This window comes from Leptopilina heterotoma, unplaced genomic scaffold, assembly GCF_015476425.1.
Source record: "Leptopilina heterotoma isolate Lh14 unplaced genomic scaffold, ASM1547642v1 Lhet_63, whole genome shotgun sequence".
Taxonomy (NCBI): Eukaryota; Metazoa; Arthropoda; class Insecta; order Hymenoptera; family Figitidae; genus Leptopilina; species Leptopilina heterotoma.
In genome coordinates, this window is record NW_025111149.1 from 3,263,959 (window position 1) to 3,287,733 (window position 23,775).

Here is a 23,775-nt window from a genome sequence, read left to right on the forward strand (position 1 = left end):
CACCTTATGCGTGCGTTGCGCTGCATAACTATATTCGCGGCTTAATATTATTTCACATTTTTTATAGAATATTTTTTTATTTTTTACATTTTTGATGTAAGAAAAGATGATTTCTTTTTTACATCTATAATTTTTTATTATTTTAATATTATTTATTATTATTAAATTATTTTGTAATTAATTTATTAGGAATTACGTAAAAATTTCTTGTTGATATTAAAATAATAAAAAATTATTAATGTAAAAAAGAAACTATCTTTTCTTACATCAAAAATGTAAAAAATAAAAAAATATTCTTTAGAAAATATGTCAAATAATATTAAGCCGGGAAGATATAAAATATAAAATAATTGTAGATAACAGACAAATTTGATCTCTTGCTGAAACTGTTAAAAAAAAGAGGGGTCAAGAAATAAGCAAACAAAAAAGGACAAAAGTCTTTAAAATAAAAATAATACATCATTCAAAAATGACTTACCCGGTAGACAACTGACAGCTTTTTCCTCATCCGAGCATTTTTGTGTTAGCCAAAGGTAATCAAACCATTTGATTACTTTGACCTGAAGATGATTAGGTACCCTCCTCATACGCATATACGTCTTCACTCCATCAAGTTTCGCTGCAATCGAATCAAACAACATTTTAATTAGCTTTATAAATTAAAATAACAAAAAATTTTTAAAATTCAATTTTCAAGAAAAATAATTTCACTTTTTACTCTTATAATCAACTTTGATAACTTTCATAATAATCAATTGCATTTAAGCAATTATGAGAAAAAAAATAATATTAATAATTAAAAGTTAATTAATTAATAATTCATTAATTAATTATACTTTTTAAATAAATAAATATATAAATTATTCGGATACAAATATTGAAAAAGGAGAGACAATATTCAGAGACAGAAATAAATAATAATAATAATAATAATAATATGCGTCGATGCCACGTCGCAAAGGGGCCTTTCCAAGGAAAAAATCCTTGCACTGGTGGTCAGAGAAGCTGGCCTCCTTGAGAAAGGAATGCCTCAAAGCAAGAAGGACATACACCTGATCTAAGGGAGATCCTTTGCTGAAAGAGGCTTTCAAGGAGGCAAAAAATAACCTCAAAAAAGAGATCCGCAAGTCGCGACGCCGTAGCTGGAAGGACCTAATCGAGGAAGTCGATAAGGACCAATGGGGTCTGGCTTTTAAAATCGTGACTAAGAAATTAGTGACGAGGCAAAAGACCCCCGGCCTGGACAATCCCGATTGGGTCAGAAAGATAATAAGTTCTTTGTTTCCTCCTGCAGAGCCATACCTTAGAAGGGACTGGAGTTTTTGCAAAGTCGAAGAGGAAGAACTCTTCACACTTAGTGAACTGCAAAAAGCAGGCAAAAGATTGAAAACAGGCAAGGCACCTGGATTCGATGGGATAAGTAACGAGATCCTAAAGTTGGTAATCGACACTTCACCCCAGATTCTGCTTCGATGCTTCAATCTTTGCCTTGAGAGAGGAGAGTTCTTCCGCGACTGGAAGCGACAGAGGTTAGTCCTCCTACACTGAAAAACTGTTAGGAGAGCTGTTCGCCCAATGCGGTGAACTGCTGCGTTAAAAAGAAACGCACAGCTCACTTTATTTTTGGGCGAGTTACTCTCCTTTTTGGGCGAGCAACTCTCCTTTTTGATAGAGCTGCTGACCTTTTTGTCAAGCAGCCGCTCGCCAACGCCATTGGTAGTCAAGTTTAGGAGAGCAACTCGCCTAATTTTGATAGAGCTGTGAGTTTAAAGTTAAGTAGCGCTGCACAACAGTCAATAGCGGAACTGCTCTACCAACAGTTTTTCAGTGTAAGGAAAGGTGAAAAACCTCTAGATAAGGTTTCACCGTATAGGCCTATATGTCTGCTAGATACGATGGGTAAACTTCTAGAGGATATGGTTCTGCAGAGAATGCAAAGCCACTTGACCGAAGAGTATCGTCTATCCGATCACCAATTTGGTTTCCGTAAAGGCAAGTCCACAGTTGATGCCATCCAGGCAGTTGTGGACATAGCCAAAGCAGGAAAAAACATGCCGCCCTACTTGTTGCGGATAATGGATAATTATCTTAGCGACAGGTGGGTTATATATGAGGGAGACACCTGCACTCTCAGGGAAGAGATGCAGCGTGGGGCTCCTCAAGGCTCGAGGGTGGGTCCATTTGTATGGAATGTATCTTACGATGACTTCCTGAGGATGGATCTGCCTGAAGGTGCGGTGATCATCGGCTTTGCGGACGACGCGTTGTTCGTGTGCACTGCCGAAAGTGAGGAGGCTCTTTGGACATTGGTGAACGAATGTCTGCGACTAGCAAAAAGCTGGCTGGATACCAGAGGTCTTGAAATGGCCCTGGAAAAGACCGAGGCACTGCTGGTCACAGACAGACGTGGTTATGAGCTCCCACGAATCGTGATAGACGGATTCGAGGTCAAGTGGAGTAAACAAATTAAATACCTTGGTGTGGAGTTGGATGGAAGGTTAAACTTCCACCACCACATGGCTACGGCGTCAAATAAGGCGATCGAATGTGCGGCTAATCTTTCACGGTTAATGCCAAATGTAGGCGGACCCCGTGAACAAAAAAGAAGACTGGTGGCGAGTGTAAAGGGCTCCAGAAGAAGGGTTACGGGTTTTAGTGGGTCGGGCTGGTAGTAGGTCGCCAGTTTATTAAATTTATTATAACATTTATTTATTTATCTTTTTTTTAATATTTCCTTTTGTTTCATTTTACCAACCCCACATAACCTTGGAGTGCGGAATCCAAGGTATCTGTAGGCAGATTTCCCAAAAGTCCCTAAGCAAAAAAAAAATAAATAATAATAATAATAATAATAACAAATAATAATTTAGTAATAATAAGTAAGTAAGTATTTATATTAAGTGAGTAATAATTCGCATGTAAAATGTTTTTTCACTAATAAAAAATGTATTTTTTTCCAAACTTTTATTTACTTAACATTTTGACAAGTGTTAGATATTATATAATTATCTCTTTAATATGTAAATACAATCATAACAATTGTCAACTTGCTTACTTTCGCTAATATAAGTAAATATAAGAATAAACTACTTATCGAAATGAATTTATCATTTATTTCAAGTGCCTAAGTGTAAAAAATGTCCATCAAAATAATACAATTTAAAAAGCCACGAGCTTATTTATTAAAATTGAAAATTTTAATTCAAATAAATTTATATTGCGCAAACTGATGTGTTAATATCCATTTATGTGTGAATAATTGTACAAATAAAACGAAAATTAATAATTCACTTTGACGCGTATAAATATACGAGTGAAGTAACTGAAACTAACAGCTGAAAGTGCCAAAAAATAAAGAAAAAAAATATTCACGCACTATGAAAAATATTAAAATTTATCTTTTTTTGGTCGTGTGTCTTTTGAGCATTGTCTATATTAATTGTTCTAAAGAATCTGAAAAAAGATATAATCGCAATCAAGTTGCAGGTATAATAGATTATTAATTTTTATTATTATTATTATTAATATTATTTATTATAATTATTATCATTATTAAAATTATTGTATTATTATTTATTTTTATTTTCAAAAAAAGTCAAAGAGTTAATGAAATTTACTACAGAAATTATTGTAAATATTCTTATATTAAATTTGATTTAATATAAAAATTTTCCACACTCATATATTCAAAGAGAAGAAGAATTACTCGAATGTAAATTTTTTATTTCTCATTTAATTTTAATTTATTAAATCATACTCTTAAAAGTACTATTGTCTCAATTTCCCGTCATTCTTTTATGACAATAAATTTTTAACATAGATTTATTATTCTCGTGATATGAAATGTAATTTATTGATAGCTATTGATTTTTATTATATTAATGACGCATCAGAATTAAATTAAACGTTAACTGGAACAATTGTATATTAAACCACAAAAATTTTGTATTTATTTTTAGCTGCCTGCACAACGACAGGATACAATCGTGAAACTAAAGAACTTGAATATTATTGCCATGGAACTAAACGTGGTAAATTGCCGTCATTGGCTGCTGCTATTGGTAAATAATAAACTAAATAATAATTAATATTTATAAATACATATTTTAGTTGTTCTATTGATTTTTGTGAGATTATTGACTTTCATTGAGAGTTGAATTTTAATAATTCCTTATCAAAAAATGGACCATAGGCCACAAATAATTCTCAATTTTATATTTGAAATTTACTGTCATAAAAAACAAAAAAAAATTTAATAATTAATTTGTTAGTTAATTATTCTTGATAATAATTATAAAATAAAAATTTTAATACTTTAATAATCATCTAAATAGATGTAATATTAAATAACAAGCTTTGTGACTATTTAATGGTAATCTTAATAATTATTTAATAGCAATTTATAATTAATAGTAATTTATAATTAATTATAATCTATCATTAATAATTAATAGTAATATATAATTAATAATTAATAGCAATGTATAATTAATTATAATCTATCATTAATAATTAATATTAATCTACAATTCATATTAATCTATAATTAACAACTGATAATTGTAATCTATAGTTTGTCATTAATTATAATTTTATTCGTAAGTAATAATAATCTATTTAATTAATAATTATGAGTAATTTTAATAATTTATTAAATAATATTTTTTTTAATTTACTGGCAAGTCAAGTCTTATGAAAGAGTTACTGCAACTTAAACGATAATAATTAATATTATTAATTTGTGTAAAAGTAATAAATGTAATAATAGTGGAAATTCTTTTACAGACGCCTGTTCGGAATGCGAAAGTAATTGTGGTTCAGTGATTGATTCTCGTTACAGATGTAGATAATAATCATTAAATATTTATTACGGAATGACTTATGTTTACGAAAAATAAACTTCAATTTTTTTATATTTACATAAACTATTATATATTTGAATAAATTTCTATCTCTGTATTAACAGTTTTGTAAATAATTTAATCTAATACAATAAATTTTCTGACTGATCGAATATTTAACTCTCTCGCTCTCATTATTTTTTTCTTATCATGATAAATATTTTTAATATATTATCATAAAGAAAAACGGAAAATTTTGTAAAAAGATATTGTAATTATAAAATAGAAATTATGACAATTTTTTTTTGACATTTATTTAAAGAAAATAGAATATTGTTAAAAATTGTGATTAACAAATAGAAATTCAAGAGATTCTTTTTTTCCAAAAGAAATCTTGGAAATTTGTAAAACATTCATAAATTTTTTTTTTTTTAATTCTAATAGAACTTGGAATTTTGTAAAAAAAATTATAATTAAAAAATAAAAATTGTACAAATTATTTTCTTAAAAAAAAAGAATTTTGTTAAAAAATAATTGTGATTAGAAACAGGAACTATGCAAAATTTGTTCAATGAGAAATATAATTATTATAATAATATATGAAGTAGAATTTATCACTCGGTCGAAAATTATATATGTGAGAAAAAATCATTCTTTCCGAGTCAAATAAATTGACTTTATATTATAATAATAATTAATATCAATTTATAATTATTATAGTTAATATTAATAATGAATAAAAGAAAAGAAAATTTGTTTTGAAATAAATCATATCAATATAATTATTTCCTTACTAGTTTAAGTTTAAATATAATTACTAATATTTTCTACTTAAACACATCTCATCTTGTTCTTAGAAAATTATGTTCAACGGTCAAAAAAAAGAGAAAAAAAACGTGCGTTAATTATATTGAGATTTGTTTATGTATGAAAATTGGTGAAGGCTTTTTTACAAGCCCAGCAACATCAGTTGCACGAAAGTGCATAAGAAAGCTTCTTTATAACTATCGCGCGCTTTTAGCTTGAAGCTTTGAAACTAAACTTTTTATAAGTTGAGATTTTTTTTTTTTAATTATGTAGAACGAGTTATGCATACCTCACTTAATTATCTTCAGCATTATATATAAGCTACTTGAAAACACAAACTCTCATGCTTTTTCATTTTCACTCTTTTTTAAATTTTCTTTATTTCGTATTATAAATTTTTTTTTATAATCTTTCTTTTCTACTTTTTAGCTTTTAATTTTTTTTAGTTCAATTTTTATTTTAGTATTGATTGCAATTCGTTGGTAATAGCTTATTTTTAGTTTTTTTATTTTAATATATAGGGTTTTTAATATATTTAATATATTTCTCTAATTGTAAAATTATTCCAAAACATCAATAAATTCTTTTTAAAATAAATATTTAGTAATTATTATTTTTCCATAGAAATTAAGATTTTCAAAAATTTCCTATTCAAGCCTTTTTGAAAATTAACAATTTATAAGAATATTAATATAAAACATGAAGAAATCGATTACTCCGAGTCTTCGACTCGGAATAATCGATTCCTTCATGTTTTATAATAATTAAAGATGACCGAGTGATAAAATCAATATTTTATATATTATAAGAATATTGTTACTGTAACATCTTCAAAATTATTTTTATTCTTTTAATTCAATTATTATTTTCTACAATTTTTAACCAAAATTCTTTTTTAAATCAATTATTTTTAATAATTATTGAAAAAGTTTTTTGAGAATTAACAAAAAATCTATTTATTTACAATTCAATGTTACGAAATTTCGATTATTCAGAAATCCTTCGATTAAAAACATAAAATAAAAACTTCAAACAATTTCCAAAAAAAATTTAATTAAACTTTTTTAAAAAAAATTAATTCCACAGATTAGTTAGTTAAAGTATGACAAATTGAGAAATTCAAATATTTTAATTTGAAACGTTTTCAAAATTAAATTCAATTATTTCTAAAAATTCAAGCTGTAATGCTTTTAATATTCAATTATAATCTAAAATTTTAACTGAAATTCATTTTTAAATAACTTTTTATTAGAAAATTCTACGAGAATTGAATTACTAAAATACAAAAAAAATAATTTATTGAATAATTGAATGATTCTTAAAACTGAATTCTCATAAAGAATTTTATCAACAAATTTTTAAGAATAATTACATTTTTTGAGAAATTTTATTAAAATTGTAATAAATATAATTAAATTATTGCGAAGAAATTTGTAAAAAAAATTTGTAAATAATTGCATTCCTGGGAAATATTTATTATTTATGAAAATAAAATTAAATGTTTCCGTAGAATTTTATTAAATTTTTTTTTAAATTATTGAATTCTTTGAAAAATTTTATTAAAACAGTAGATATTGTAAAGTATTGAATGAAGAAAATTTTTTGAAAATAATTTAAATTTTGCTATCAATTTTATTAAAATTTTTGAAAATAATTCAATTTTTGCTATGAGTTTTTTTTACTGAAAATAATTGAATTACTAAAAAGAATTTTATTATTTATAAAAATAATTAAATGTTTGCGTAGAATGTTATCAACATTTTTTTTTAAATAATTGAATTCTTGCATGAATATGGATTTCTTGATTTAGAGAACAAGATTTTAATTACAATTTTGAAAATAATTGAATTTTGGAGAATAATTTTATTATCTATAAAGATAATTAAGAATTTGTCAAGAATTTTATCATAATTTTTGAAAATAATTGAATTTAGGAGAAGAATTTTATTATTTATAAAAATAATTGAAATTTTGACGAGAATTTTTAAAAATTTTTGAACATAATATTGGATTTTTGCAAAGAATTATATTACTTTTGAAAATAATTGAATTTCTGTAATCATTTGTAACTAGTCCAAAATTCAATTTTTTTAGTGTTTATAACTAAAATTCTTTTATAAATCTATTATTTTTAATAATTATTTAAATATATATTTTAAAAAAATCTTAGCTTACGATACAAACAGAAAAGACACAAAAATTCAGAATTTTCTTATGAATTCTAAAAATTAATTTTTTTCTAGTACTTTCAACAAAAATCGTTGACTTTTCCCTGATTTTCCTGACCGATTCTACTTTCCCTGAATTTTCCCTAAATTCCCTGACTTCCTTGATCCGTAGCAACCCTGTAATTACAATTATTTTCTAGTTTATTTTTATTTTAAAATTGATTGCAATTCGTTTGAAGATTATTTTCATTTCTTTTTATTTTAATATTAATTATAATTAGTATGTAGTTTATTTTAATTTTAATATCAAGTACAATTAGTTTGTAGTTTATTTTTTTTAATATTGATCGCAATTAGTTTGTAATTTCTTTTTATTTAGGTATTTTTTATTTTTACTTTTTCCACTATTAATAGTTGAAAGAAGAAAATATAAATCACAACATTTGGTATTATAAAGGAAAATGTTTAAAAAAAATAATACTGTTATCTTTATTTATTTGCTTTATTTCAATGAAATTGTTTAATATTTGAATCAGTAAAAAATGTCTCGTTTGCAATATAAAATTTTTGCTAACTTGATATTTTTTCGAAAAACTAATAGAATAGCTATAATTTGCACAATAAAATTTTTTTTTATTTATGGAAAATTTTTCGAGGGATAAAATCAATTTCTCCACTTGAGAACGCCATGATCGCCACTAGGCGGCGTCGAATCTAATTTTATCAACTCAATTGCCATCTAGCGGTGACCTTGGCGTTCGCAGGTGGAGTATTCTCCATACATATTTTTATCTGACAAATAATTATCTTTCACTGATAATTAAAGTTATTTATAACTGATTAAAATTTATTTATTTATTTGTCAAAATAAACGTGACAGGTTTTAGAGAGTAAACAAAATTCCTTTCGCAACTAAAAACTTTTTTATAACAATAAATAAAATAAAATAAAATTAAATTACTTTATTTTTGAGTGTGGAAAAATCACTGTGAATCCTCAAAGTAGGTGTAAAGTATAAAAAAATTAGATACGAGTTTATTTAGTCAATAGTGTAACTGATAAATGGAAATGTTTATCGATATAAATGGCTCTTAGGAATATTTTCGAAATTTAAAAGAAGGCCAAAAAAGAAAAAATCAAAAAATGCGAATGGGCGAAAAGCGTATAAGCTGAGAAAAGAGGAAAAGTTTTAAATTGCATCGCTCGTTTTCTGTGCTTCAAAACTCTGATGGGTTATAGGTATAGCTGTCGTTTATCCAGACCACTGGAAGCCATTTCCGATTGAAAACCTTCACTATTCGATAAAACTTCCAGTCTCATGGCATGTCATTCCGATTACATCTATGTTCCTTATAACGAGCCAAGTGCACGTCATATACATCGCGGTCCTTCGGTAAACATTACTACACATACGGTCGTCTATAATCGAAAAATGATATCTGTGCTCAGTTTATGGTTCATTGGCCCATAAGCGAATGCTTTTTTATTCCATTTTTTCCTTTTTTTCTTTTTTTTTTTTTGTTGCGGCGAATTTCAGATTTACGAGCACCGAGTGATAATAAAATATTAGCTCTCTTTTACTCCCAAACCGCACGTTAATGAAAAGTTACTCTTTCACTATATATATATATGTGTGTGTATAGGGAAGGGGAGAGAACGACTAATAGAATAATTCATGATTTACGAACCGATTTTCGACTTCAAGACCTTCAACACTATTTACCCCCAAGAAAATCTTTATTTATATTAATGATTTCGTCTTGATTTAACTTTTCACGTATAATTAAATAATTCTTCTTTTATTATTTAATTATTATTTAACTGGCATTAAAGCGTTAAAGTGTGCGTGCACATTTCTAAGTGAATTATTGAAAGAATACAATAATTGATCATTTATTAAAACTACAATTTTAAAAATTAGTTAATTGTACCAAAATATTTATTATTATAGTACTTTAAATCTTTACAGGGCTCAAAGTGGGTTTGTAAATCCCGTAAAGGTCCGTAAATTTGCTTAAAGTTCATAAAAGTCAGTTTTTAAAAAAAAAAGATCAGTAATTTGATTGAGAAAAGACGAAAAGTTCGTAAATTCAGGGCTCGAATTAGGTCCGTAACTTTGCTTCAAGTCTGAAAAAGTCTGTTTTTTTGAAAAAAGGTCCGTAAAGTTCGTAATTTCATTCAAAAAGGATGAAAAGTTGGTAAATTGTACGATATAATTTTGAGAATTTTAGAGAAATTACAAATTGCAATTATCTTTAGAAATATTAAAATTCTTCTCCGAAATTCGATTATTTTCAAAAAATCTAAAAAACATTCTCAACATTTCAATTATCTTTATAAATAAATAGCATAATTCTTCGAAAAAATTTTATTAAAATTGATTACAAAAATTTCAATTATTTTCATAATTAACAATATTTATCACACGAATTCAATTATTTTCTAAAGTAATAAAATTCAATTATTTTCAAAAGTAATAATATTCTCTGCAAAATTTGAATTATTTTCAAAAGTTATAATATTCTTCGCAAAAATTAAATATTGTTCAATATCTACTGTTTTCATAAAATTTACCAAAAGTATTTAATTATTTAAAAAAAAACTTAATAAAATTCTACAAAAACTTTTTATTATTTTCAAAAAATAATAAAAATTTCACAAGAATTTCATTAATAACAAATTTTTTTTATAAATTTCTTCGCAATCATTCAACTATTTTCATAATTAATTAAATTTTTACCGGGATTCAATTATTTTCGTAAATAATAAAATTCTTTTTAGGAATTCAATTATTTTTAATAGAATTTTAATCGAATTCCTCGAAAAAATTCTTAAAAATTTTATTAAAATTCGTCCAAAGAATTTAATTATTTAAAAATTTGTTGATAAAATTTTTAATAGGAATTGAATTCCAAGAAACATTCAATTATTCAATAAATTATTTATTTTTGTATTTAAATAATTGAATTCTGGTAGAATTTTCTCATAAACATTGATTTAAAAATATATTTCAGTTAAAATTGTAGATTATAATAATTGAATTCTTTCGAAGAATTTCATTAAAATTTTAAAAATAATTGAATTTCTACCAAAAAAAAGTTTTATCAATACTTTTTAAAATGTTTGAATTTCTGCTAAAATTCAGATATTTTTGAAAATAATTGAATCTCTGCAAAGATTTTTATTATTTTACGAAAATATTTAAATTCTTGCGAAAAATTTTAATTATCGAATAAAGATTTTCGTTACCACCTTAAAATTGTGTGAACTTTTGGTGCATTCTCGCTGATCTTGCAATACTATCTTGTGTAAGTTTATTGACGTTTAGTGAAGTTATTCTTTGGAACTTTTGTGAAAAATGTCTGAAGAGACAATTCCTGGCTCCGAAGAGGAGAGGTGGAAACTTTTATTCGCCGATATTAAGGATCTAAAATCATCACAGAATTGTTTAAAAGAGCAAATAGATTCATTTTCTAATTTGCAACAATCTATTTCTGTTAGATCAGCTGACCAGGAATTGAGGCTTCAACGCATCGAAAAACACTTGAGTTTCATCAACACAGCAACAAGGGCAAAAAATCTGATTTTGTTTAATTTGGAAGACATTGTTGAAATAAATAAAAATTTGGTGAATGTTTTGTTTAAGATATTTAAGAATGTGGGCCTTGATATTCCCGAGCTAGCAATCGACGACGCATTCAGGCTTGGTAAAATTGAAGGTAAAAGGCCTGTTATTGTCAAGTTTATATCATCGAAATGGGTTAAATTGACATTCAGTAAGGTGAAAGAATTTAAGTCTTTGGATTTGTCAATAACTAACGACCGTACGAAGGAGGAGAGAGAGAGAGAGAGGAACGCAAAGACCTGTTGGGGAAAATTCGTATTTTGAAATCAGCCGGCAAGAATGTATATTTGAAAGGCAATCGAATTTTCCTCGATAACAAGCCTATGGACTCTGATGAAATCAACAATGTGTTAGTGTCTCTTGACAATAACAAACCAACACACGGAGATGATAAGGAGTCAACACCAGGTACAAAGAAGCGTTCTGTTCCGGACCTTGACCCAATTATTACTAGAAGCAGAGGTTGCCCTCGTAAAGATCAACCCAACAATTTTATGAAAAAAACTTTAGTAAAAAATACTCTGGATTTTTATATTGGTAACGCTACTCCAAAAGGAGCCAGTAATCCTTTGAAAGTGGGGAAGCTCACTAGTTCCAGGAAGCGTTTTACTTAAGAAGATAGTGTTATCTCTGAGGATTAGCAAAGACAGTCTTGTTGCCAGTTGAAGGAGAGAACGGGATGGAACCAACGTCAATCACTTGAGATAGCCTCACCTAGGATTATTTTTTGGAACTGTCGAGGATTCAAAAATATTTCAGACATTAACGATATATTGTATGATAGAGATGTGTTGTGTATTTGTGAGTCGTGGGCTTTATGTGAAAATGTAAATATACAAAATCGCGATTTTAAAGTGATTTGTTCCATTGCAACGAAGGAGAATGTTTGCGGTAGAGCCAAGGGAGGTTTTTTTATTGTTTTCAATACTAAATTCTATTCTATTGACATAATTTTTATCTTAAAAAATAAAATTTTCATCAAGATTAAAATATTGTTCGTTAAATTTTATACTGGGACTTGTGTATATACACTACCGTCCAAAAATATCAGGACGATTACATTCGACTCTATAAAAAAACATGCCATCACTTTTTCAATCATATCTCGGAAATAAAAGGAGATACAAGAAAGAATTAAATACGGTTAGAAAGCTGATTAAATTTTGCGTAAAATAAGCCGTCTTTAAAGTCATTTCGATAATTATTTGTTGAGTTGTAGAGTGAGAAAGAAATAAAAAAAATTATCAAATTTTCTCATTTTCGTCTCTTGACTTCAACTTTTTCAAAAATCTAAAAAAATTTAGATAAATTTTTTTTAAAAACACAGAAATCTTTGTTAGAATTTCAGCTTTAAAATAAGCCTTCGAAAATTAAAAAAGGTTAATCCGTCTTCGATATATCATTAAAAATGAGAAGCCGTGTTTTGACCGATTGGTGCATTGAAACTCAACAGTGACGACTCGATTCTGGCTTCGCGCGGCAGCGAATGAGAGAAAACAGGGATGAATTTTTGCTGGAGAATAATAAATAATGATGTTTCACGAGTAATATAAAGAAACTCAAAAGTTCATCGTTTCCCCGCATGAATTCGTTCCTGTTTTCTCTCTCATTCGCTGCCGCACGAAGCCACAATCGAGTCGTCACTGTTGAATTTCAATGCACCAATCTGTCGAAACACGGCTTCACATTTTTAATGATATATCAAAGACTGATTAACCTTTTTTAATTTTCGAAGGCTTATATTTTAAAGCTGAAATTCTAACGAAGATTTCTGTGTTTTTAGAAAAATTGTATCTAAATTTTTCTAGATTTTTGAAAAAGTTGAATTCAAGAGACAAAAATTAGAAAATTTGATAATTTTTTCTATTTCTTTCTCACTCTACAACTTAAAAAATAATTAACAAAATAACTTCAAAAACGGCTTATTTTACGCAGAATTTAATCAGCTTTCTAACCGAATTTAAGTTTTTTTTGTACCTCCTTTTATTTCCGAGATATGATTGAAAAAGTGATGGCATGTTTTTTCATAGAGTCGAACGTAATCGTCCTGATACTTTTGGACGGTAGTGTACCTCCCGATGAGAATTTAGACGTTTTTTTGGATGGTTTAAATTGTAATCTGATTTATATAAGAGACCATTACCCTGGCTTGCCGATTATATTGGGAGGAGATTTTAATTGTAGAGTTGGTAATATGAACCAAGCGCAACTTGATTTATCTCAATTTCTCTACCCCTTTTTTACGGAGACAGGCTTCACAGTCCGTCCCCTATTTCCCCTAAAAGTCCCCTTTTTAATTTCACCCCCTAAAAGTCCCCTATTTTGAAAATTTTCCCTAAAAGTACCCTATTTTTCATAATATTACTATAAAATTTGTATTTTTTTACTCATGTACGTAAAATTTCTCTTAAACTACTGTCTGTGACTTTAGCGTTATTTACCACGCTTTGCGTAACTAAACATCTTTAAAGATGAATCCACACCCAGTCTAAACACTGAGATAGGTAATTGTTATGAATTACACTTAATTTCTGATGCGTCCAAGTGATTTCACCTTAAAATTGTGCCAACTTCACACCAGTTTCGGAAAGGTTATGTTATGATTTAATCTCAAAATGGCGCGTGGTTTAAGATCGTTGTTGACAGTTTCGACAAGTTTATAATTTTTGCAAGTTTTTAACGTTGTAAAGTTAGATATTTTATATTTTCAATCAAGATAAAATATATTAATCAATTTATTGTATTTCAGTCACTTACACATAACACCATGTATGTATACATTTAGACAACAGTCGACTAATGATCGTTTTTATTTTAGAATTTTAATTTACAAGTTTTGTTGTTTTTCAGTATAAATATCACGAGGAGTATTATGCTAACGAAAAGTGAGAAACTTTAAAAAAATCTTCGTTTATGATTAATTCGAAAATACTTATGCGAGATAAAAATTAGCTGCGAATAATGTAAAATACAACGTTTTCCTTTTTTTCGTCTACAAGTATGATATGTAATAAGAAACATTTATTCCACTAATGTTAAATCTTTTGTTTCAAATTAAATTAACATGAATGAATATTTTATTTTCAGAATTTCGGGTATTTTATAATTTAATTAGTATTTATTCAATTTAAATATGTCGAAGGAAATCAAATTTCAGGAAAAATGGCTTTCTCTAAAGGATTGCAATGATACTCTTATATCTGATTGGATTAAAAAAGTGCCAGATAATTTATATGTAAGTTCTTGTATTGTTTGCAATGTGACTTTTTCAACGGCTAAAGGATTAGAAAAAATTAACCAACATGCAAAAACAAAGAAGCACACTGATAATTTAAGTAAAATCGCCAAAACACAACTACAAATTGTTTCACAACCTCAAACATCTGCTTCAAGTAATCAGGGACATAATATAACTCTTTTTAATCGAATGGAAGCAGCAAGGAGAGCTGAATTGTTTTGGTGTATTGAAAATGTGATTTCTGGGAATTCTGTCAATTCCTGTACTGGAAAAAAAGAACTACTTAATGTAATAAGAGTAATGTAATGTTTCCCGGCAGTGTTCCTCAAGATTTTAGTTTATCACCTGCTAAAGCCAAATATTTGATTACCGAAGCTCTTGGTCCTTATTTTCAAGATTTAATGTTAATTGAACTTCGAAACCAAAATGTTTATTTCACCTTGGAATTCGATGAAACGAGTAATGCGAAAAGCAAAAAAGAATTGCAGACTAGGGTTAGATATTGGTCAGAAAATGAAAAAAAAATTGTAAGCAGACATCTAATTACCTACTTCTTAGGTCACGCAACTGGTGAAATCTTGTTTGAACATTTGATTAAAGCATTAGACACAAACAGCTTACGTCTTAAGCAAGTTCTCACGTTAGGTAGAGACGGACCAAATAACAATAAAAAAGTTGTGAGATTATTTCAAGAGAAACTCAAAGGTTTGAGATTGAAGCTTCTGTTTGATTCAGGATCGTGCAAAATTCATATTGCTCACAATAGTTATTTAAAAGGGTTAAATTGCTTGTCTGTTGATATCTCGGATCTCATAATCAAGGTATATTATTTTTTTCACAACCGTGACGCAAGATGCGAAGACTTTGAAGAAATCCAGAAGAAACTGAATTTACCTCAGCATAAATTTTTGAAACACGTTGAAACAAGATGGCTTTCTATGGAGTCAGCTGCTCAGAGAATTTTGGAACAATCAAGTGCCCTAAAAGAGTATTTTTTGAAATTCATACCAAAGAATGAATCTTCCACCATGACGAATGTTCGTTACCAGGATATAAAAAATTACATAATTAACGACGATCTTGAAGCTTATTTACAGTTTGCTGTATATTCTGCGAAAATCTTTACGACTAAATTTACGTTGTTAATCCAGAATGACGAACCTCTCATTCATGTTTTGTACAGTGCTTTCCGAAATCTGCTTCTCCTTTTATTGGCGCATGTATTGAAGCCAGCCGTGTCAGTAAAAAAGTCACTGGATGAGGGCAAATTGAATTCTTTGCTAGAAGATTCGAACAATTTTCTTGACCTGCAGAACATTGACTGTGGAGAAACTGTTCGTGAGTTACTGTCTCTGTCGTCAAAGAAGGATAAACTGTATTTCCAAAAAGACGTTAAAATTTTTTTCTTGCTTCAGCTAAACATTTAATCAAGTTTACAAAAGATCTTCACGAATTAAAGTATTTTCAATGCCTTACGCCTGAAAATATTAAGAGCGCAGAAAGTTGTCGTTATATTAAGAATGTGGCAACATTAATGCCACTTTACAATGTAAATATCGATACTCTTTTGTGCGAGTGGAAATTGTTTCAAATCGACAATGAAGTTACTTTTTCTTTAAATGACGAGAGATTAGATGTTTATTGGAGCCATATTTTTGAACTCAAGTCTTCAGTGTCATCGTCAGTGCCAAGATATCCCGTGATCTCAACTGTTTTAAAGGCAGCGTTGTCATTAGCCCATGGAAGCGCCGATGTCGAAAGGGGGTTTTCCAAATCTGCGAGATTATTAACTGAGGAAGAGGCACGTGGAGTTCGACTTCAACTGTCATTCAGTACACATCTCAAGCATTTACTTTTGTGAGGAAAACCACACATGTAATTTTGTTCAAAATCTTATAAATAAACCTACTTTAAAGCAAAATCTGTGATTTCAACAATTTTACCGAAGTCGTCATAAGGAATAAAATTCATTTTGTTTTAAAACATAAAGTGGTGGTTCACTTCGTTATTATTGCAACACTTCTTACATCGTGTTTATCATTGGACTTTTGGATGGAAAGAACTGCATCTTGTCGTTATAACTATTTCAAATAGAATTTCAAACTACAATCTGGATAAAGGCTGGTTAATTTACATATTTTACAAATCTACAATCAACTGAATAAAGGTATTGCCGTTCCTTTTTCTCTTTATCACTATTACATTCACCCATACAATAGTCCATGTCACTTCTCCTTGGGATGCAAATCAAAACAATAACATTAGTGTAACTACTTATAATACTCAATTTAAATTCAAATTAAAATATCTTTTAATTTAATATTGAACCAGAATTTATATATTTGATATATTTTTGATTTACCTTCCAGCTCTTAAATAAAATATTGATGAAATTTGATTTAATTTAAATACATATTAATTCAATTTATTGGTATCATTATTACTATTTCAATTAATTAACTAATAACGAACTTAACACATATATATGTATCATAATCAAACAATAGTTATAATTTTATAATAACCGTATTAATAATTTAATCTCCTGCTTTCCCAAGGTAGAAGATTTTATTTTTGTATTTTGTTTTCCTAAGATACATATTCAAGCTACACAATAATTATTACTCTGCTTTATATTACATATATATATATTTCTGTTCTGCTTCGTATATTTTACTTTTTTTTTTTTTTACTAGTTTGATAATTTGTAGCATATTGAAGTGGTCAATATTATATAATATAGACTAATTCAATTTAGTAGACATCTGAGTCCATTTTCGGGTTCGTTTTTTTTTCTCTCTATTGTTCTCTTATAGAGCTTGATAATGGCTCCTTCTCCTCACCTTAAACTTAAACTTAGCAGTCCACGCATAATATCTGCACCTGGGCTGGCTTCTGCTTCACGTCAACCATCTCGCGGCCGATCTACCAATATCGGGAACATAAAAAGAACTTTAGACTTGTCAAATAAAAGACCAGGTCTCTCCAATAAGATCACAAATACCATCGCCGTTATGACAGAGGCCAATCTTCTTGATCCTCCTCTCACAACACCAACTCCAACATCAACATCGTCCTCGGTAAATACCAACATCAATGATGGGCGCGCCAAGTTACCAATTCACTCAAATAAAAATGATATACTCACACCTACACCAACTACCTCAACACAATCATCTCTCTTAGAAAATTTCGATCCACAAACTTCAGCTCCAATAACCTATGATTTGCTCTGGTTCAACAATGATTTTCATGGTGAACCCAGATTTCCAAACTCCTCACCCCCTCCATATACCGTATTAATTGAATCAATAATTGAGAACAAAAAGATTGGTAAGTACAATCGTATAGCTTTCGAGGATAACCTGGAAACATTAGTAAGTGACCCAACCCGCATAATTGTCTCTAACGGTCTTAATCAACTTCGTGTAACCTCTACTACCTGGAACTTAGCGAACGATCTTTTAGATTCTACCATCCTTCGCTCAAAAGGGTATAAATTATTTATCCCAACATCCCTTGTCAGCAGGAAGGCCCTGGCACACGACGTCGATCTTGACCTTTCTCCGCACGCTATTAGTACTAAATTACTACCTGAAACGTTAGAGAACATCATCTCCATTCGTAGGAGAACATTGAATTCGGAAGAGATTTCAGGACTTGTGGATTTGTCTTTTCGGGTATCTCCATACCCGACTCGATTCTTATTTCAAAGGCGACCTTTAAGCTTACTCTATGCGTTCCCCCCCCCTAAACGCTGTCACAAGTGTCAACGATTCAGGCACATCAAGGACCAGTGCAGATCCACGCATCATACGTGTGAATTCTGCGGTGGCCCTCATGAAGAGAAGGACTGTGACAGACGTAATTACCCCTCTCGCTGCTCCAATTGCTCTGGGAAACACGCTGCCTCCGCTCGCGTCTATCCCTTTTATCAATTTGAGTACCTAGTCATGAGACGCAGACTTGAGAGTAACGTCGGATACGAGGAAGCTGAACAACTATTATTAAATGAAGGCATCACCAGACCCGGCTATGAGATAGTTTGGGAGGGTAACATAGATCACACTAATGTGAATTTACCTTCTCCTACATACGAAGAAGATCCCCCTACACCAACACCACTCGATAATTCTTCAACACACTCACAGCCTTCTGACACACACCCTAACACTGACAAGCTACCCATACTGTAACTTCACCTATGGATCTCTCTAGCGATAGTAAGATGGAGGAAGATGTCTCCCCCAAATAAGTATTTGTTTTCTCTGAATTATATTTTGTGTTTTGTCTTTACTCATTTGACAATTACATAATTTCTAAGTGAATTTTACCTGACATTATATAACTTATTGACGTACGATTATTTTAACATAGTGACTTATTTATAACAATATCAATTCTAAATCGATTTATCTCATATTGCATGTTTACTTCGACTGTATACCTGTCCCTAATATGTCCTCTCAACAGTTCAGATCCCTAAACAAATCTTTCTCTCTTTTATTGTGGAATGCGAGAAGCATCATTCCTAAAAGATCTGAATTGGAAACACTGTTGTGGATTCATAATCCGGACATTGTTTGTATAACGGAAACCTGGCTTTCCACACCTTTCCACTTTGAGATTCCCAATTTTATCACAGTCAGACAAGACCGACCCGACGGCAGAGGTGGTGGTGTTATGATCATTATACACAGGGAGATAGCTTTCCGTATTATAGAACGCAACACCTTCCAACATACAAATCTCCAAATTGACCTTGTTTCCATAACTGTTCCTACCTTATATGGTGATACACAGATCTCCTGTTTATATGCCCCCCAGGAGGTGATATTCCTTCTCACTCTTGGGACACCATCTTTGATTTCCTTCCATCCGCCAACAATCATATCTTTTGCGGCGATTTTAACGCCCGCAACACCTGCTGGGGAGACACTAGCACCAACATCAGGGGATCCTCATTACTTACTTTTTCCCTATTCAAGAATTTATTTGCATCAAATACTACGCTCCCTACGAGATATCAAGATGTCAATGTTTCTGGCAGTAATCTCGACCTAATCCTTTGCTCGGCATCCATCTTGCAAACATCCTCTACCACTGTCATCTCGGACGCCTTTTCCTCTGACCATCTGCCTGTTCTTTTGTCTGCTGATATTAGACCGAAAAAGGTCTCTTCCGTGTCTCTTAAATACTGCTTAAAAGAACTTAATTGGTCTGAGTTTCGAACTTCTGTGGAGCGGACTGCCCTTGACTTGGCTCGGTCCTTGGGTACCGCAGATTCTCCTGCTGATATATATGAGGAGTTTCTGGCTGGTCTCAAGCGAAGCTTGTTGTCCGGGGGGGCCTTTATTCCCCAGGGTCGAAACTACAGACCTTATTCTAAACCACTATGGTGGAACGCGGACTGCGACAAGGCCCTGAAGGAGAGCAGAGATAATTACAGGTGGATCCAAATCAACCAGACGGCTGAAAATAGGGCAATATTTAAAAAAAAGAATGATGCTATAAAACGTAAATTAAGGGAACAGAAAACGCTAGCTTTCAGGAATTTTTGTGAGAATATGTCCCCAGATAAAGGGTCCTCTACCCTGTGGCGTACTCTGAAGGCTCTTTCTTTCCGTACATTCCAACTTTCCACAAATATCTCTACCGATTCTCAATCTCCAAGTGTCAAAAAATTCCAAAACGACCTCCTACGCAAGGATATACCTCCCACTAACATTCCATATATCAACACACCAAAATCCTACAGCACCAACAACTTCCTCCCCTTTACCAGCGTAGAATTTAAGGCCGCCATTCAGTCGTGTAAACCAAAAACCGCACCAGGGCTTGACGGTATTACAGGGGAAATCATCAAAGGCCTTACACCTGCCACACATGAATTTCTTTCTACCCTATTTAGCCGAATGATGTTACTTTCTTCCTTTCCACCCTCATGGCTCCAAACACGTGTTATTCTTTTACCTAAACCGGGAGGCAAAGGCTATCGTCCGATTGCTCTCACCTCTGTGTTCTCGAAAATTTTTGAAAAACTTGTACAATTCAGATTAGAACACGACGTTGAATCACGCGGATTGATCCCCCGTCATCAATACGGCTTTCGCAAGAAACGTTCTAGTATGGACTCCGTGGCTTCGTTTGTCACTGATATTTATAATGGTTTCTCAAGAGCTCAGAGCACACTTGCTATATCCATCGACATAAAAGGGTGTTTCAACAATGTGCGTCCTGATCTCCTTATCAAACAACTTAAGGTACCGTCCCATGATGGCGTGAAAGCGTCGGCGTAAAGCGTAAACCATGTGAGAGAGTGAGAACGTGATATCTGTTCATCTCTTTCTATCGCACGATTTCTGCTTTACGCCGACGCTTTTACGCCGTCATGGGACGGTACCTTTAGAGACCTTAACATAAATCTCTACATGATAAATTTCATTAATTTTATAACTTCTAAAAGATTTATTTCTTTTAATCCGGACGGTTCTGACTTGCAGATTTGTGGGGTGGGGGTCCCTCAGGGGGGCGTCCTCTCACCAATTCTTTTTAATTTATACTTACGTGACATACTAAACATTTTACCCCCTGATATGAGATTTACCATGTACGCTGACGACTTGCTTTTGTATACCAGGTTCAAAAAAGACGAGGACATCTCGAATAGGGTTAATTCCACATTACAGGATTTGATTGAATGGCTGAGATCTTTGGGGATGGATGTGTCTCCCACAAAGACCACAGCCTGTGTGTTTACCAGATCAAACGCTTCTTTTGACTACCTACACATCAACGTTTCGGGTATGCCTATTTCTTGTGAGAAATCTATGAAACATCTGGGAGTCTTACTTGATAAACGTCTCACGTGGGAGGGCCACATTCGCCTAATTGCAGACAAGGCCACTAGGGCACTTAGTCTTCTCAGAATTATCTCTAAAGCAACTTGGGGTACTTCCCCCAATATTGCACTTCTTGCCTATCGTAATTTAATAAGAGCCATTCTTGAATGGGGGCACCGTTGTTTGCAGACGCGGCCACAACCAATCTGAAAATTCTTGACAGAGTTCAATTCGCGGCTCTGAGTATGGTCTTGGGAGCAATGAGATCGACACCTACCTTCTTGCTCCTTACAGAATCCAATGAAATTCCTCTATCAATAAGACGATCCTATCTCTCCAATTCCTTTTTCCTACGCAACCTGTCATGGAGAGAGAATCCTCTGATTCCCAAAATACGTCTTTTAGACGAGAGGGAATCACAGGGATCGTTTACCTTCAGGACGGGTAACTTAACGTTGCTCAATGCCTATCGTCGCATTGTACCTATTACAGTTGCGTATTTAAAAACTAAAAAACCTGCCTATTTTGATTGGAGCTGGCAATCTCTATCTACCCCTATCAATGTTGACACTAACACTGGTATCCTGTTGCAGACAGCCGATAATCCTGAACAACACTTCCGTAGACATATTTCCTCCAATTATCCCGAGTTTCACATCATTTACACTGACGCCACATCCAACATAAACACGAATTTATCAGCCTCTGCTTTTGTGGACGAGTCCAGCAATTTCGCTTGTGGTACCCCGCTGCAACACCATATAACGGTCCTCAGCGCGGAGCTATACGCGGTATTCAGGGCCGTCCTAGACGCTCAGAAATCACATTATGCAAAAACATTAATAATATCCGATTCTCTCTCGGCACTTAGTAGACTCCGCGATTGCCTACAGTATAGGAACAATTCTGAACTTATATTTAAGATTCGCGATCGTATATTCAGTAAGCACCCTTCCATTGAGAATTTGCAACTTAACTTTATGTGGGTACCTGCCCACATGGGCATTATAGGCAATGAAAGAGCCAATGCCATTTGTCGTTCGGCCAATACTCGATGCAATCGCATTGGATTTGGCGCTCCCATGAGTGATATCCAGAACATCATCCTAACTCCGGACCGTATCTCATGGTCATCCCATCTTTGGCCATTTGTGGAGGTGGATCACGAGGAGCATAGATACCTCTCCAGGATGACGCTAAAGTCTACCAGACCTTGGTTTGGTGGTCTTTCGTTACCGAGAAATTGGATTAATACCATCACAAGACTCCGCGTTTTTCATATGTATACGGCCGATCATTTTGAGAGGATTGGCTGGGGGGCGGATGTCGGCTGCAGGTGCGGAGCGGAGAGAAGAACGTTGTCTCATGTTCTTCATTTTTGCCCTAGGTTGGATGCTTTTAGAGACAGATTTTATGCATACGTATTTAAAAAATTCCCGAATACGGACCCGAGAATGGTCGCGATTGAAAACTTAATTTTTAATCCTGATGAGGAGCTAACTCGGGAGCTGGGAGGCTATCTCTGTGGAGATAATCAACTAATATAAATAAAATGTGAAATAGTTGTAACTAAACTTAATAATGATCAATCTTTCGTGGATTTGCATCTTGTTCCTCCTTTAGTTCACAATTGCCTCACGGCTGCGTCTAATACCATTGTGGATCACACTTTACGTCCATCGTGCGCAGCACTATTGAGAGTCGGACCAGCCACTACAACTACCATACTCCATGACTAAAACACATAGCTATATTCTACAACTACAGATTTTGCAAGAAAATTCAATCTCTTCTTCTAATTGGTTTATGTTCTGACAGTTGGCTATGCCTCAAGTCATTTAAGAAGAAGAAGAAGAAGATTAACTGAGGAAAGAGCAAACATGGATGAACGAACTCTAAACGCAAAACTATCTGTAGTTAATGGATTGAAAGCTTATGACAATCAAACTTACCGAGTGCCTATAACAGAAAAACTTATAAAACTTTCGGAAAATGCGCATAAATCTTACACGTCGTATTTGGAAGAAAAAAGAAGACTGGCTGAATAAGTTATACAGCGCAAAAGAAAAGAATCCGAACGCAAAGCAAAAGATAAAGCTCAATTAGAAAGGATTGAAAAAACGAACAAAAGTGTAAAAGGATTAGAAAGTCAACTGAAAATTTCACAGGAATCTTACAAAAAGGCTGTCGAAGCTTCAGAGTCAATGCAGAAAGAGGTAAATAAAGTTCTTAGTGATGCCGTTAAATCAAAAGA

General features: G+C 31.6%; 1 protein-coding gene across 3 annotated transcripts in view; it reads right to left on the reverse strand.

Moving 5' to 3' along the window:
- Nucleotides 1-23,775, reverse strand: part of LOC122509866 (cyclic nucleotide-gated cation channel alpha-3) — a 400,219-nt gene that overhangs the window by 64,479 nt on the left and 311,965 nt on the right. For all 3 annotated transcript variants that reach the window (XM_043624160.1, XM_043624159.1, XM_043624158.1), the window contains exon 9: nt 479-619. In XM_043624160.1, the coding sequence (XP_043480095.1) occupies nt 479-619 (141 nt within the window). The remainder of the gene's footprint in view (nt 1-478; nt 620-23,775) is intronic.